The sequence below is a fragment of the Megalobrama amblycephala genome, linkage group LG11 (genome assembly GCF_018812025.1).
Source record: "Megalobrama amblycephala isolate DHTTF-2021 linkage group LG11, ASM1881202v1, whole genome shotgun sequence".
In the NCBI taxonomy this organism is placed as follows: Eukaryota; Metazoa; Chordata; class Actinopteri; order Cypriniformes; family Xenocyprididae; genus Megalobrama; species Megalobrama amblycephala.
In genome coordinates, this window is record NC_063054.1 from 31773090 (window position 1) to 31790575 (window position 17486).

At 36.2% G+C, this 17486-nt stretch overlaps 1 protein-coding gene and 1 long non-coding RNA gene across 3 annotated transcripts in view; one reads left to right on the forward strand and one right to left on the reverse strand.

The window, feature by feature from the left end:
- The first annotated feature begins 1877 nt into the window (after positions 1-1877).
- LOC125278347 overlaps positions 1878-17486 on the forward strand; it is a 38148-nt gene continuing 22539 nt past the window's right edge. The window contains exons 1-2 of one of the 2 annotated variants that reach the window (XR_007187120.1): positions 1878-1926; positions 2116-2262. This is a non-coding gene — a long non-coding RNA (uncharacterized LOC125278347). Of the gene's footprint in view, positions 1927-1977; positions 2263-17486 lie in introns of those variants that run through there. The other variant, XR_007187121.1, reaches the window with a different exon arrangement.
- itpkb (inositol-trisphosphate 3-kinase B) overlaps positions 4864-17486 on the reverse strand; it is a 35026-nt gene continuing 22403 nt past the window's right edge. The window contains exons 5-7 of the mRNA XM_048207442.1: positions 13175-13276; positions 10157-10228; positions 4864-9545 (exon numbers count right to left, since the gene is read on the reverse strand). Of these exons, the coding sequence (XP_048063399.1) occupies positions 9333-9545; positions 10157-10228; positions 13175-13276 (387 nt within the window). The 3' untranslated portion in view covers positions 4864-9332. The remainder of the gene's footprint in view (positions 9546-10156; positions 10229-13174; positions 13277-17486) is intronic.

The following is a 17486-nucleotide window of genomic DNA, read 5'->3' on the forward strand; positions in this document are numbered from 1 at the left end:
TTCTTCAGAACATTCCACTGAAGTCCATAGGGAACTAAACTAAACATTATATTGCAACTTTTCCATACAAAGGACACAACTACACTCAGCCTATACTTAAAATAAAAAGTGAAATTGAAGTGAAAGTGACGTGTAGCCAAGTATGGTGTCCCATGCTCAGAATATGTCACACACACCCGGAGCAGTGGACTGCCGTTTTTGCTGCAGCGCCCAGGGAGCGATTGGGGGTTATGTGCCTTGCTCAATGGCACCTCAGTTGTGGGTAATGAGAGTGGAAGAGAGCGCTGTTTATTCACTGCCCCACCTACATTTCCTACCAGAGACTCGAACCTGTGGCCTTCGGGTTACAAGACCGACTCTTTAACCATTAGGCCACAACTGCCCAAAATAAAAATACATTGTAGGTATACACTACCAGTCAAAAGTTTGGAAACAGTACTATTTTAATGTTTTTGAACAAAGTCTCTTATGCTCATTAAGGCTGCATTTATTTTATAATAAATACAGAAAAAACAATAATATTCTGAAATATTATTACAATTTAAAATGATGGTTTTCTATTTTAATATACTTTAAAATATAATTTATTTCTGTGATGCAAAGCTGAATTTTCAGCATCATTACTCCAGTCTTCAGTGTCACATGATCCTTCAGAAATCATTGTAATATGCTGATTTGATACTCAGTTATTATCAATGTTGAAAATAGTTGTGTTGCTTAATATTTTTTTGGAATATGTGATACTTTTTTCAGGATTCACTGATGAATAAAAGGTTAAAAAGAACAGCAATTATTCAAAATATAAATCTTTTCTAACAATATAAATCTTTACTATCACTTTTTATCAATTGAACACATCCGTGCTGAATAAAAGTATTAATTTATTTCAAAAAAAAAGAAAGAAAAAAAAAATTACTGACCCCAAACATTTGAACGGTAGTGTATTGTTGCAAAAGATTTCTATTTTAAATAAATGCTGATATTTTTTAACTTTTTATTCATCAAAGAATCCTGTAAAAGTATCACACGTTATAAAATAATATTAAGCAGCACAACTGTTTCCAACACTGATAATAAATCAGCATATTACAATGATTTCTGAAGGATCATGTGACACTGAAGACTGGAGTAATGATGCTGACAATTCAGCTTTGCATCACAGAAATAAATTATATTTTAAAGTATATTAAAAATAGAAAACCATAATTTTAAATTGTAATAATATTTCACAATATTATTGTTTTTTCTGTATTTATTATGAAATAAATGCAGCCTTAATGAGCATAAGAGACTTTGTTCAAAAACATTAAAAATAGTAATGTTTCCAAACTTTTGACTGGTATTGTAGTAAAACATCCAAATGTAACAAATTGAATCAATATACTACAATATCTATAATAAATTGAAATGATCACACATATTTATATAGGCCCACTGGAATACTCACTTGTGATGGGTTAAAGGGTTAGTTCACCCAAAAATGAAAATTCTGTCATTAATTACTCACCCTCATGTCATTCCACACCCGTAAGACCTTCATTCATCTTCAGAACACAAATTAAGATATTTTTTATGAAATCCGAGAGTTCAACATATACAGCAATTTAATTACCACTGTCAAGGTCCAAAAAGGTATAAGACATCATTAAAATAGTCCACATGACTACAGTGCTTCAACCTTAATTTTATGAAGTGACGAGAATACTTTTTGGTGCGCAAAAACAAACAAAAATAGCGATAAATAACGATAAAACAATAATAAAATCTCTTCCCTGCACAGTGTAGCGCTTCCGTGTTTACGTCCAAATGCGACTCAGTATTGGCTGACGCTGTACACGTGAGCAGCACAATGCATCCGGTTTTTTTTTGTTGTTGTTGTTGTTTTGCGCACAAAATGTATTCTCGTCGGTTTGGAACAACACGAGGGTGAGTAATTATGACAGAATTTTCATTTTTGGGTGAACTAACCCTTTAATCGTCGTTTTCAGCTGTCAAATATTCTGAATAATCATGGCGCTCATTTGGGCAAACGCTTTATAAATGACCGCCAATCTCACCAGTACTAGGTTCATTTTTCTCACGTCACTCCGTGCTGTCTTTTCATATTAACGTCAGTATGGCGCCATCTATGGGCTCAAACGGTAACTGACTGGAGTAAAAATGGCTTCGGATTGTTATGGAGAACGTGATCCTTTTGGTTGATCGCTAAGAGTCCCCAAGACACCGAAAACATAGAAAGAACAAGGTACAGGTAAGACACAGGTAAGTGCTGGAAGAGAGAAAGTTATTGCTGATTATTAATAATGCATTAGTATTGTTATTGTTGTTGCAGCGTTGGTCTTATCGCCAGGCAAAATTTTTTCTAGGCTACTCTCTAAGGGGCTGTTTTTTCTTAGCTGCTATCCCAGTCAGTAATGTAGACAATATTTAATTATTTAAATATTAATAATTAAATATTAATTTACTACCAGACTATCTGTCCATTCGTACGTAATAGTGTATGCTTGTGTCACATTCTATTGATTAGTTTAATGTGTAGAACTTATTAAAGCTCTTCATTGATTGGCCCCATGTTCTGTGTATCAATCATGATTCAATGCAGCAGGTGAATGCATTTGACTATAAAACGCTCTATTTCAATAAATAATTTGCCTCTTATGTTAAACCTAAAGGCCTTATCAGTAAGACAGTATTCACTTCTTAAATGCAGAGAATAGTCTATACTCTCTCTGAATTATGACTAAAGATTTGCCAAACTTCTAGTGTCTTGTAATCTTTTCCTCTCTGAGCTGCTGCTCTGAAGTTTGACTTGTATTACTACATTTATTTTTTAGCACCGTGCTTTCTGATGTCAGTGCTTTGTGGGAAGAGTACTGCCATGGGTCAAGGGCTTCATACTTGAATGTTTTTGCTGTATGGTCCTTTTATTAGTATAGTTGTGTGTGTGAGGCTGGTGGGCGGTTGGCTTCCTGACTCTTGAACGTGGCCTCACTCCAAGCTCCCTGCTCCCCAGGCTAATATTTCTGAGGCTCACTGCCAGTGGTGTGAATCAGTCCAAGTATGACTAAATAAGGTAGTCCAGTTTATTCAAGAGAAGAAAATGCAAAATAAGCTGCTTAACCTCCACTATTTATGCCATCAGATAAAAATAGTTTTTTTGTGTACCCTCTGCTGCACCATAGACCAATAGCCTACATCTGATCAGGTTAGGATAGATGGATGCCAGAAATATGTAACCACTGACTGAACAACAATTTTGACTGAGTGCATATACAGTGAGTACAAGAGGAAATACTGTGGGGGAAAAAGTATGCATCATTTTGAATAGGCTTTAGACCATGTCAGTACGTTAAACTAGAGTGACACTAGGTGGCAACTGTTCACTTTGAAAGAAAAGAACTTGCTTTAATCCTTTAGAGTTATTTCCAGCATATCAGTTTGTTTAAAAGGGGTCATATTATTCTTTTTTTACATTTTCAACATTAATTATTTTCTTGGTGGTTATACACGAGGCAACTTTTTTGAGCAATGTTACCGGCCAATGTTGCTTGGGCACTTTCCCATTGAGAATGGGCAACAGATTTCTATCTGGATACTTTAGATCAGTCGTTGGCCCCGTGTCTCATCTGGTTGCCCGTTGATGATAGCATTGCCCAAAAAGTTGCCCTGTGTATCATCACCTTTAGAGTTTTCTTCCAGGAACATACATGTCACAATATTCCTAATTGAAATAATTATTGCCCAAGGCATATGCAAAAATGGTTCAAGGCCTGGTTGAGTTGCTTTAGCAGTGTGTTGAAAGGTAAGAGATGTGACATTTTATAGATAAGGTAAGAGGTGTGACATTTCCGAAACACGCTCAAAGCTGTTGACCAATCACAGCACACTGGTCAAGCCGACCAATCAGAGCACATTGTGCTTTTCAGAAGGAGGGGCTCCATAGACACAGAAACTAAACAGAGCGTTACAGACAGAGTGGGAGGAGAGGTGCTGCAACGATATAAAATATGTGGGGGGGGGGGGGGGGGGGGATGTTTTTTTTTCAAGCATAAAAACCTATTCTAGAAGTCCCCAAAAACAAGAATTTGAAAAAGGGCATAATAGGTCCCCTTTAAGAAGACCTTTGAGGTGTTTGTAAATCATATAACTTATCTTTTTTATTCATATAAATATTGGCGCTGGAAATTTAGATTTCCGTTTGACAATCCAGGAATGATTACTTACATTGAATATTACCTCATCAGACTACATCAGTATTTATTTCCTGCAAAGGCATAAAGCTTTAATTTATCTTGTCTAAAAATAAATCATTAAATGCTAAAATCTGTCATTTTAAATTCTACAAGTGAATCTTATAATCATAGAATAACAATGTACAATATGAAAAGGATTGAAAGGGATAGTTCATCCAAAAAGGAAAATTCAGTCATCATTTATTCACCGTCAAGTTGTTCCAAACCAGTATGAATTTCTTTCTTCTGCTGAACACAAAAGAATATATTTTCATACAGATTTGGAACAACTTGAGGGTGAGTAAATGATGACCGAATTTTAAGATTACGTTTAACTATGTTATTCAATTATTTATCAAACTTGTTAAAATCTCTATCACCAGATAAAGAAAAGCCAAACCATGTTTAAGTTGTTCATATTCTCCAGTAAAATTGTACAACCAAGCATAATTATGTAATTGCTGCATTAACATGGCAAGTGTACAGCAAGATATAGACACAAGATCTTAAGTTTCCTAAAACATAGATAAAGGTTTTGGACCACAGCACAGATATTTAGTTCATAGTTCATAGAATTTTGATAGTGTGAAAATGTTCCTTGTGTTAAACATACATGCAACAGGGTCAAATGTCACTGGTTGCAGAGATTTATTTTTTAAAGAGACAGAGCACACTCTAAAGACATTTGCACATTTTTTTTACACAGCAATGAGCTTAGCTTATATTACAGTGAACCACTACATCACCAAGATATGAGAGGTAAAGCCAAACAAACAAGAGAAGAAAATACAACAACAATGCAGCTACATTTAGTGTTCTTGTGCAAAATGTAACAAAACGTAAAATATAAATATGAGTATGCGTATGACACCACTAGAAATTCCCACAATTTTTGACACCTCACAAATATGGCATGAACATCAAGGGCAAGAAGGAGGACTTGGTCAGTTTTGTTTGTTCTCTGTAATTCAGCACCATAAACAGCAGGGGAAGCCCTACTTCCATGTTTTAGCTTGTGTAGGGAGAAAGTACATCTGGCCTTAAGATTTAGTTCAGAAAAATGCAATTTGGGGTGAATAGACCTGATTAAAGCTGCTGTAAGCATTTTTTTAATGCCAACAAATGCAAAAATTACTTTAGTTTCCAAACAAGTCAACTTTTTCTTTCATTTTTCAGGTTAGGTTTCAGTTTAGTGTCACACATCTTGTGGTACACGCCGTAACACCATTATGATGGCAAGAAGAATGTTTCATGTCAGCTTTTTAAAAGTAGCCATGTATTACAATCTATTTTTCATAGCAAGTGTTTTATTATATTATATATATATTTTAGTGATATCTGACTGTCAGGTTGTAAAGTTTATGTGTGGTAAGGCCTATTAAAAAAGATTACTTGCAGCAGCTATAATTTGACCCATTTCATTTTTTGCGATCCATTTTAATCATGTTTAGGGAACTGTGGCTGCAGGATTTGAGAAAAGTTTCCACTCCACCTTTTGTCCTCTCTGTTCCTTTTGCATTCGTAAAAGGTCATTTAACAACAGCAAAATCTCGTCACAAATATATGATGGGTAAAAAAAACAGTGTGGTGACATTTGGTTTGAGACCTCTCAATAACCCTTCTGCCTTTACTATGTGACTGGAGTGCGTGGCGTTGACGTCCTGACCCGTAGGTCTGCCCTAGGTGTTCCTCGCCTCGGGCTAAATCAACAACGACTAATCACTGATTGCGTTTATGCTGGTGTCAGCACATGGTTTCCATACTGACCAACAAATTAGTTTTTATCTCCAGCGATATTTTGCTTTGAGCATTATCTCATTGTTTGGGGGTATGCAGGGATGGTTAATTTGCATGGCAAATAGTCATGCAAACAACAATCACCTCTCTCAAACATGATGCGCTCTGAAGAGTGGCGAGTCAACATTCGGAGGCGCTGCATCAAGCAGCGCCCTCAGGCACTTTTCAAAGGAAGAACAACATTTCTTAAGGCTCTTGTGACAATCTGCTATGTTTGAACTTGCGTGGAATGCTTGACATTTTTGGTTAACAGATGTGTAGATTAAGATCACAGTCTCTATTAATAAAAAAATATTGTAGCTCTTACAAAAGCTCTTATTTTAACCTTATTATAGTGACTCTAAGGACAGTTGGTGTTTGCAGCCCTTACAGATTTTTTTTCAAATACAAAAAAGTGCAGACTGTGTGTTAACAGGGAACTTGAAAACATACCGCAAGCGGGTATTGACATCTTTTTAAACTGGAGCCACTTCCTGAGAAAAAACTTTGACACTCAATTATTTTGGGCACTTGGGCATAGGGCTGGGTAAAAATATTGATTTTTTTCCAATTAATTGTGATCTTCATTTGAACAGTTCTAATGTAGATTCTTAATATCCCAAGATGACAATTAATATTTTACCGTTTTACATTTGTGGCTGTTTGATCAATTATTTGTACTGCGCTTCCCGTCCTACAGATGGCACTGTGCTCTGCTGAAATGACTCACTCCAAATCAACTCCCTGCTGCTTAATCTTAATTGACACAGCAAAAAAAAAAAAAAAAAAATCATATTTTTTAATATGATAGTTAGCAATATTTCATAGTTTGTAGTCTGTTTTGTTTCCGGTTTTGAATGTGATGCAATACAAATGATGGCAAGAAATGTTTCTATTAAGGTGTGGGGTTGTACACAAAAATTAAAAAAAAAATCTCCAAAAACATATAGTGCGCAATTTAGAGGTCTGAATTCCCATGGCACCTGACTTATGGGACTCCATGAAAATATAAATATCTAAAAATAAAATTTACTCAAATTTAGTTTTGTTTGAAGATACACAATATCTACTGAGTAAAATAAAAAGTTTTTAGGGACAGAGTTGGAAACTCTCAATGTTTTTTTGGTAGTTTATGACAGCTAGGCATCTTCCTTTTGGCTATTGAGGGAATGCACGTGACGTCACAGTCAGCCGGAGTAACTGCGGTTACGCCCACCGAGTGGAAAAAAGGTTTGGTTTTCAGCGTGAATGCCGCAAAAACAACACAAAACACATCTAAAACGGGAAAAAGATGTACAGATAGATTTGACGAGAAATCGGAGCTATATTTTCACAGACTGACGAAATCTACAGAAAAGAGAAGAAAATAGATCGCTGCAATTCACAGAAACAACTGGACTGACATTTGCAGTTATCATTTTGTGTCAATATGTTGAATGTTGAGATAAAATCATACCCTGTATATTGTCTTGTTATATATTGTATTAAAAACTCGTCAATTAAATATTTAACATTATATTCTGCATAATTGGATGTTTTAAAAAAAAAAACACTGACAAAAACTATACACGTTTTAGGGCTGGACTTTATGACGATATTATATAACATAAGTGATCCCCCGGATTTAGACCTACCTATATTGTATTTATATAAAGCATTCACAGGCAAATTTGCTTTATGTATTTCCCTGGCGTCGAAGTCAGGCATGTCAGGAAACATGATTCCTGGCTGCATGTCAATATCCATGGATCACTGTATCTTTGGTAAGTTGTAAGGAACATTATTTTGAGTCCAACCTTTAGTTTAAACTGATAATCATTTGTTTTACTCACATTTTCGCAGTTTCCCCTATTAAATCCAGTCATGCAGCAGGCTCTCTTGCCACTCAGTCCGGCTGAGGGGGTGTGTTCTGGCAGGAAAGTGACGTCAATGCATACCTTCTATAGCAGCTGTGCCCAACCCTGTTCCTGGAAATCTACCTTCCTGCAGAGTCCAGCTCCAGCCCTGCTCAACACAGCTGTCTGTAGTTATCAAGTGCTCCTGGAGATCTGAATTCAGGTGTGTTTTATCAGGGTTGGAGCTAAGCTTTGCAGGTAGGTAGATCTCCAGGAACAGAGTTGGGCACCCCTGCTCTATAGCGACAAATGCAACACGGTGAGGTCTTAAGCGTCATATACTTGTGTGTGGGAATTAGAAAAAAAAATGGTCTACGACACCGAAGAGGGACAGAATCTTACTGGAACGGGACTGATCTCTATGTGGGGGACAAAACTTAAAATTTGTGAGCAGAAAAACTGGTTCTGCGCAGACCTCTAGCCTCATTCCCAAAACGAATGACTCGAGTGGATTCATTATAATGAAACAAAAACATAGAGAGACTAGACAATATAACTGAAATGCATACCCAAATACATAAGTATCGTATTAATTCGGATTTAAGTTGAGAACTTGAATTGAGAGCTTGTGAACTGTAACCGAATTGGAGAATCTGTATCGATACCCAGCCCTACTTGGGCACAAAAATGGCGACTGAATTTAAGGAATGTCAATATGAAGAATTTAAGTATAAAAGCACAGCGTAAGACCATCCACCAAATGGGATACATTAATTTGTTCTAATATAGGCACTCAGTATAAATGGCATATTTTAACACTACTTACATTATCTTAACAGGGTAAAAAACTATAAAATGAATATTGTTAGAATCCTACAAATATAAATATCTCTCAATAAACATCTAGTTGTTGATGTGATTGTTAGGCTTTAACATTATATATATATATATATATATATATATATATATATATATATATATATATATATATATATATATAATATTTAGATTTTTGTTTCAAATAAGAAGTGGTGCCTAGATGAGAATTAAAAAAAACCAATTCTTTACATTTTTCTGCAGCATCTAAAAAAAACCCCAAAATATTAAGACGATCATGAGTAAAACACATCTGCAAGTGCTTTACACTTTTCCATAACACAAGCATGTTGAAAAGAACGCACATAAAGGGAGTGTGTGGCTTTAAGATTCACCTGTTTGTTAAAGCGCTAGCTGCAAAGATCCTATTCACACATGTTCTGAACTAAAACACTGGCATTTACACTATATGTACAGCATCTACAAGTTTACAAACATACACACTCGTTTAAAGGCCATTCCGCCTGGTATTCTGTTTTAAGTTTTACAGTTGTCTTTTTTGGTGAGACGGGGCGATCGGTTAGGATAGCTTTAGGGGGAACCCAGCGAGGTCTTGAACTGTAGTGCGGGCGGCCCGCCTGAGGGCAGGGAGAGAAGATCGAATCCTCTTACTCTAGTGGGGTTTAGGAGCTAGCATATGGGAAATAATGTCTATGAGGTGGTCCAGGCCGTAGAGGTAGCCGTCTTCCCTGTTACCCTCCACCCAGGTGGCCCTGTGGCTCAGCTCCTGCCCCTCCGGCAATGGTGTGGTCTTCCCAAAGTCTATCATCCACACTTTTGCCTGCTCCCGTTTGTCATGGACAAATAATAGAGAACTGCCAATCACCTGAGCACGAGAGAGGGGAAGAGTTACACTTGCACGACACGGAAATGCCTTAAATGTCAGAGTCTGTTCATTGTGTGTGGCATCTTTAAATGTTTCGTCACAAATACACTCGTAAACATGACACAACAGACACAAAGATCCTGTTTCCATTATATTTGTGCAGCAAACATACACTCACTTATTAAACAGATAGTTGTGCATAACTGTGCCCTGTTTTCCAGCATACAGTTTGTTTTTGTTATCTATTAATGTGAATAAACAAGGCTTGGTGTTTGCATAGCCTGTTCTACCTCCTTATATTAAAACAATGTTCTGACACTGCCGATGCATGAAGTGCATCTAGTGTATTTGTCTTTAAAGTCCATTAGAAGAGGATGTGTAATGCAAGGCATGCAAACAAGCTGCTCTTCTGGCTTCAAGTATCCAATGTAATCAGATATAATTATTTCAGAGCTGGTCTTTGCATAGATGCTATTGTGTATTATACATTTTCCACATTTTCACATGTTCTTATCACATGGGTGTGTAAAAGGTTGCATTTATTAATTCCTCCATGGTTGTTAGTGTAGCTAATGTGTCTTAAGATGATAAACAAAAGAGTGACTTTTTACCTCGTGCGTTTTGAAAAATGATGAAACTTCCAACGTGTCCCTGATCTCTTTCAGACGGTTCAGATAGGAATGCTTTGGGAAAAGAGACAAAGTATAAGCAACTATAAAACTATAAAAAATACCCACAAATGTAGTGTCACAAATACTTGTTCAGTATCATATTGGATGCATGTATAAAAAAATATTTTAATTATTTTGTAAAAAAAATATATATATATCTTTTTTTTAAAGAGTTATTTAAATGTGGCAACTCTTTACAATAATATTCTATATGTTAACATCAGTTAATTGCTATAGTGAAGTAATATTGAAAAAAAAAAAAAACTTTTCCAGCATTTTTTAATATTGGTTAATGTTAATTTTTATACATTCTAATAAATTCTTTAAAATTGTTTAAATTAACATTATTTAATGTATGTATCAGACATTAACAAAGAACAATATTTTATTTATAAATGAACATGAATATAGATAAATTGAAATAAAACTTTGTTGTTCAATAAATGAACCTTATTCTGACGTTTTATATATATATATACAAACCTGATTCCAAAATAGTTGGGACACTGTACAAATTGTGAATAAAAACAGAATGCAATGATGTGGAAGTTTCAAATTTCAATATTTTATTCAGAATACAACATAGATGACATATCAAATGTTTAAACTGAGAAAATGTATAATTTTAAGGGAAAAATAAGTTGATTTTAAATTTCATGGCATCAACACATCTCAAAAAAGTTGGGACAAGGCCATGTTTACCACTGTGTGGCATCCCCTCTTCTTTTTTATAACAGTCTGCAAACGTCTGGGGACTGAGGAGACAAGTTGCTCAAGTTTAGGAATAGGAATGTTGTCCCATTCTTGTCTAATACAGGCTTCTAGTTGCTCAACTGTCTTAGGTCTTCTTTGTCGCATCTTCCTCTTTATGATGCGCCAAATGTTTTCTATGGGTGAAAGATCTGGACTGCAGGCTGGCCATTTCAGTACCCGGATCCTTCTTCTACGCAGCCATGATGTTGTAATTGATGCAGTATGTGGTCTGGCATTGTCATGTTGGAAAATGCAAGGTCTTCCCTGAAAGAGACGACGTCTGGATGGGAGCATATGTTCTAGAACTTGGATATACCTTTCAGCATTGATGGTGCCTTTCCAGATGTGTAAGCTGCCCATGCCACACACACTCATGCAACCCCATACCATCAGATATGCAGGCTTCTGAACTGAGCGCTGATAACAACTTGGGTTGTCCTTGTCCTCTTTAGTCCGGATGACATGGCGTCCCAGTTTTCCAAAAAGAACTTCAAATTTTGATTCGTCTGACCACAGAACAGTTTTCCACTTTGCCACAGTCCATTTTAAATTAACCTTGGCCCAGAGAAAACGGCTGCGCTTCTGGATCATGTTTAGATATGGCTTCTTTTTTGACCTATAGAGTTTTAGCCGGCAACGGCGAATGGCACGGTGGATTGTGTTCACCGACAATGTTTTCTGGAAGTATTCCTGAGCCCATGTTGTGATTTCCATTTACAGTAGCATTCCTGTATGTGATGCAGTGCCGTCTAAGGGCCCGAAGATCACGGGCATCCAGTATGGTTTTCCGGCCTTGACCTTTTACGCACAGCGATTGTTCCAGATTCTCTGAATCTTTGGATGATATTATGCACTGTAGATGATGATAACTTCAAACTCTTTGCAATTTTTCTCTGAGAAACTCCTTTCTGATATTGCTCCACTATTTTTCGCCGCAGCATTGGGGGAATTGGTGATCCTCTGCCCATCTTGACTTCTGAGAGACACTGCCACTCTGAGAGGCTCTTTTTATATCCAATCATGTTGCCAGTTGACCTAATAAGTTGCAAATTGGTCCTCCAGCTGTTCCTTATATGTACATTTAGCTTTTACGGCCTCTTATTGCTACCTGTCCCTACTTTTTTGGAATGTGTAGCTCTCATAAAAATCCAAAATGAGCCAATATTTGGCATGACATTTCAAAATGTCTCACTTTCAACATTTAATATGTTATCTATATTCTATTGTGAATAAAATATAAGTTCATGAGATTTGTAAATTATTGCATTCCTTTTTTTATTCACAATTTGTACAGTGTCCCAACTTTTTTGGAATCGGGTTTGTGTATATATATGAGAGAGAGAGAGAGAGAGAGAGAGAGAGAGAGAAACAAAACATTTTAAAATTAAGAATTAAGTATATATTTGGATACTAAACAGAGATTTAAACCAGCATTTTAATTGTCACCAGATGAGTCCACACTTGGAATTATTAGTGTTACTGTAATCAGATCATACAGTACTATGCTCTGTTCTTATTCATGCCAAAATAATTACATTAATTTAGCATTTAAATCAGATGTTGTTTATTGTGGAAATAAAAGCACGTTTATCTGTAAAATCTAAAGCACATTTATCAGATGAATCACAGAGCATGTAAGTGAATCAGGATGCACATCAAGCTTCAGGACACGCTATGGACAAACATGGGGTTAAATAAATGCTCCACAGGATGCCAAGGACAAGTTCTTTGGAACTGTTTGTCTATAAGGCTTAACTTGAAGGAAACACCCCTGTTACAACATGGGAATCCTGCCATGCAATATAATTTCTTTGTGCTAGGTGCAAACATCCTATTAATATTTAAACCAGTAAGATTGCATTTACAGGACTTTAATGTCACAAGAATACAGTCATGTGTCAACAACTGCATTATGCAAAGCGCTGTGTATTTGCATGTGTGTATTTCTCTGTAATATAATCAAGTTTGTGTGCATCATAAAAAGTGGTTTCCCCTGACAGCAGGTGAGCTTTCGCTGCTTTCAAACATCTATAACTCTGAAGGGGCTGCACCACACAAAGGAAACCCTTAGGTTCACAAACCACCCTGGGGGGTAAATGAGAGAGTTTAGCTCCACCTGTCACTCGCTTCCTCTCTGTGTGCCACAGGGGACTTTAAAATTGCCAGAAGGCCCTAAAGCACATAAACAGATGAGCACAGACTTACCAGGATGTTCTTGTTTCCTTTGACGAAGTCTTGGAAGGCCTCAGTCACTTGTTCCCGCGTCTTAGTCTTTTTAAAGTCCCTGTTTACTGTTCCGTCCTCATTCTGTAGAAGGGAAAGGGAAGATTAATTCATTGTGTCAGTCAAAAAAAAAAAAAAAAACGCAAAGTTGGGTTGTATTGGTATGAGATTTTCACGGTATGATAACCATCTCAGAAAATATCACGGTTTCACGGTATCACAGTATACAGTATTGAACAATCAATTATTATTATTATTATTATTATGATCAGTTAAAATTACCAATAAATGAGAATTTTTTTGGGGTTGAACAAAATTTGCTTTATTATAACAAACTTGAAAGCATTTGTTTGTTTTGTTTATTCAAATTTCAATAATCAAAATCATAATCAATTAAATTTAATAACTTATTATGGATTAGATTAACAACTTGTATTTAAAAAACAGACTTTTATTTTGATGGGTTGTAGTGAAGAGCGTTGAGTTTCAAAGTGTATTTGACAACGTTTTTTCTCAAATAAAATGATAAAATGCTCATTAAGTGTTTTTTTAGAGTAGTTCTGGATATGTTTGTGTTCATGTCCTCAGATAGTGGCATGGCAAATACTGAAAACAATATGAGAGTTGCACGTACTTAAAGGTCCAGTGTGTAATATTTAGGAGGATCGATTGACAGAAATGCAATATAATATGCATAACTATGTTTTCAGTGGTGTATAAAGACCTAACATAATGAACTGTTAAGTTTATTACCTTAGAATGAGCCATTTCTATCTACATACACCACAGGTCCCCTTACATGGAAGTTGCCATTTTGCGCCACCATCTTTCTACAGTAGCCCCAAACGGACAAACTGCTCAACAGAGCACGTTTGCTTGACTGTCTACTCTCTTCTGTTGACGACATCTTTGTCCTGTGTCGGCCACCGTAGCTTCTCTATGTGCTTCGAAAGGGAGTGGCAAGTGGTGGACTGAGTCGTTGGTTCCAATTTGGCGCTTAAAATTTACACACTGAACCTTTAAGTATGTAGTACACTAAACGGCGCCACTCATTCACACAGAGACTCAAAACAAACAGATATATTTATACAGCAGTCTTTTTGCACTTTAATATTCACAGACCCTATGTTGCGATTTGATCTATTGTACAGCCCTGCTTTAGTTTTATTCATCAATCCATTAAATTGCGTGTTTTATGTGATATCTGCGTTATAAAGTAAATTCCATTTTCATGACTGGAATCCGGGATTCCCTCTGCATTACAGAAATTATATGGCCTTGAGTTAAAACGGAACATACCTGCATCTGCTTATGTTCTCGAACATGTTCGATGTGTTTCCTCCTTTTGAAGATACTTTGCGTCCACATTTTATAGGATATCTATCCTCGAGGACAACCCCACGTATGTTTTTTCTATATTATACCATCATATCGGTATATCATTGCAACCCTAATGCAAAGTGACTGCAACTTTTTTTGTTGCAGAACAAAATTTAGCTTTTTCTAAATCACGAGGTTTTCATAAGTCATGTTTTCATCATGTACAATTGTGACAAATTTCAAACCGGTTGAAATTTGTCAAGCGGCAGAGATTTTTTTGGACTATCATCTCTATCGTGGTTACACTCACGTGATCTTGCTGTTCCGCATGGTCATGAAAGCTTATCGTTTACATGCATTTTTAAGCATTGTGGTTTAAAAACAAGTGATTTTTAAACCGTTGAAGCGCAATATGTAGCTAAACAGAACTAATTTTGCTATATGTATCTTCTGTAAGGGTTTTTTTTTTTCAGTTTTTTTATTAAATTATGAATTTTCAATAGAAACAAAATTTTGAATATAATAAAATCCTTATTTAAAGCAAAAATAACTGTATTGTGATATATATTGTTATCATGATATAAGATTTTGATCATATCGCCCACCCTATGTAGAGCCACCCAGGGCATCCCCCATCCACGAAAAGAGTGAAAGAGGGGGAGAACCTGCCCTTTGTGCTAATGGAAAGTGGAAAAGGAGAACCTATTCTTCCCTATTCATGCAGGACATCTGCAGAGCTCTCATTAATGAAGATTTATTTTGGAAAATCATGACAGAGACCAAACATAAGCTTTCTAATCTCCTCTTGCTTGTCTTAATGGAATCACGGCCGCCTGGTTTGGCTTAATTAGCAGAAGGTTTTCAAACTTGTATTATGTCTTCTTGACATTTTCCATGAGGGTGTATTTACATTATTAGGACCGTGTGCTGTAGGCCGGAATTACAGAACTGAAATCATGTTGTGAGAGCTACAGCCTGTCACTGACTGATGTTGAGCTCAAAGAACGTGCCACGAACAGGCTGTGTGTGTGACAGAAACATTCAGTCGCAATCAGCCTCTTGAAAAAGGCCAATCCTGCCCCCTCACCTGAGTGTGAAGTTCGGGATCTAATTAAAACGTGTGGGTTCAAGGTTTCCGTGATTTCCCAGATAAAAACATCACTGCGCTTACAAGATCCCTTTTATTAACTCATGATTGAAGTTAAGCTCAATCGACAATATTGTTGTGGCATAATGTTCGTTCTCATAATTTTGTCTCGACCCTAATTTTCTTTAAAAAAGCAAAAATCAAGGTTAGAGCGAGGCACTTACATTGCAAATGAATGGGGCTAATTTTGAAGCATTTAAAAGCAGAAATGGAAAGCTTACAATTTTATAAAAGGACTTATATTACAGGAATTCTTGTATGAAAGCATGTGTACTGTACTATTTGAGCTGTAAAGGAATTATAATGGCAATGAAGTAAAATTGAACTTCATTGCCATTATAATCCATTATAATTATGTTACTGCTTTTGTAAAGCGTCCTTGAGCTTGGGAAAGGTGCTATATAAATGAAAAATTAAACATATTAACATCACATTAACATTACATTGAAAAGTTTAGTAAACGAAATTCATGTGTGGAAGCTTTTGTATTATTTGAGCTGTAAAGTTGTTTTAATCATAAGTTTACAGTCATTTTTGGGATTATGATGTTTTGTCATGGCAAGTAAAATTTATATCATGTTAACATGCATATTATGTCTCGTGGCTATACTTGTAAAACAGTGCGTATATTAACGTTAATAAATTGAACTCATTTACTTCCATTGCAATTGCCTCACTGTAACCCAGACTTTTTGCTGCTTCTTCTTTCTTTTTTTTTTTCTTTTTTTAAGAAAGATAACTCAACTGTATTGAAACTGGAATATTCCTTTTAACCCAAATACTTAAAATTAATAAGGCAATATTTCACATGTGATAAACAATAGCTACGTTTCCATGGACGCCTTTTGTTTCAGTCAAAATAAATTAATTCCGATTGACGAATTTGAACATAGTGTCTACATGAACACTAAATAAAGTGATCAGGTTGAAGTTCGTGTTTGTCACAAGCAAATAGGAATTGATTTTTTGACATGCGCACACTGCATAAATATACAGAGTTTCCCGCTGTTTGCACATAATAACCATTCTTCTACATTGATTCTTTATTTTAAAGAGCAAACTTAATTTTTATCTATTTTAGGTCCTACTTTAGGAGACGACGAGCACATGAACTGTTGTGCTGTGCTTTTTATATTTATCAAGTGGTAAAAACACCCCTTCCCATGTCTAAAACAAAGCATCTGTGGATGAGGGCCAGAAACAAGGACTGGTGGGACATTGTCCTGCTCCACTTCACAGACGTTGAGTTGAAGGAGAATTTTAAAATAACACGCCAGTCATTTATGACACTTCATTCAACAACAACAGCTTGTTCTAATCAGATTTGACTTTTTATTCCGACTGTGCTACTAGTCCAATAACAATCAGATTATAAGGGTCCATGTAAACGCATCTGCTGATTATCAGGAAATCAATACCTCCGACATGACCCGTAGATGATAGTTTGCCTAGTACCCACTAGGGGTGGGAATCACAGGGTACCTCACGATACGATACATGGGTAACAATACCGATTCACATCACGATACAGCAATTCTACAACAATCAATATATTGCTAGACAATCCTATAATGATACATCACAATATCTGTGTAACTATGAAAACAAAATGCCTGTGAAAAGGTAAATTACAGGTTTTCCAGACTTTGGACTTAACGTGAACTTATATTATTTTACTCGCACTGCTGTCCGTCATCCCATTAAAAACCTCTTTTTCTTAGGCCAGTTAACTTCATGTTCATGTTTCCCTCATTCATGTGTTGAGCGCAAGCTAGCCGCACAAGTCCTGAAAAGCGAAGCCAAAGCATCTCGCTCGCCCCCAGGTGG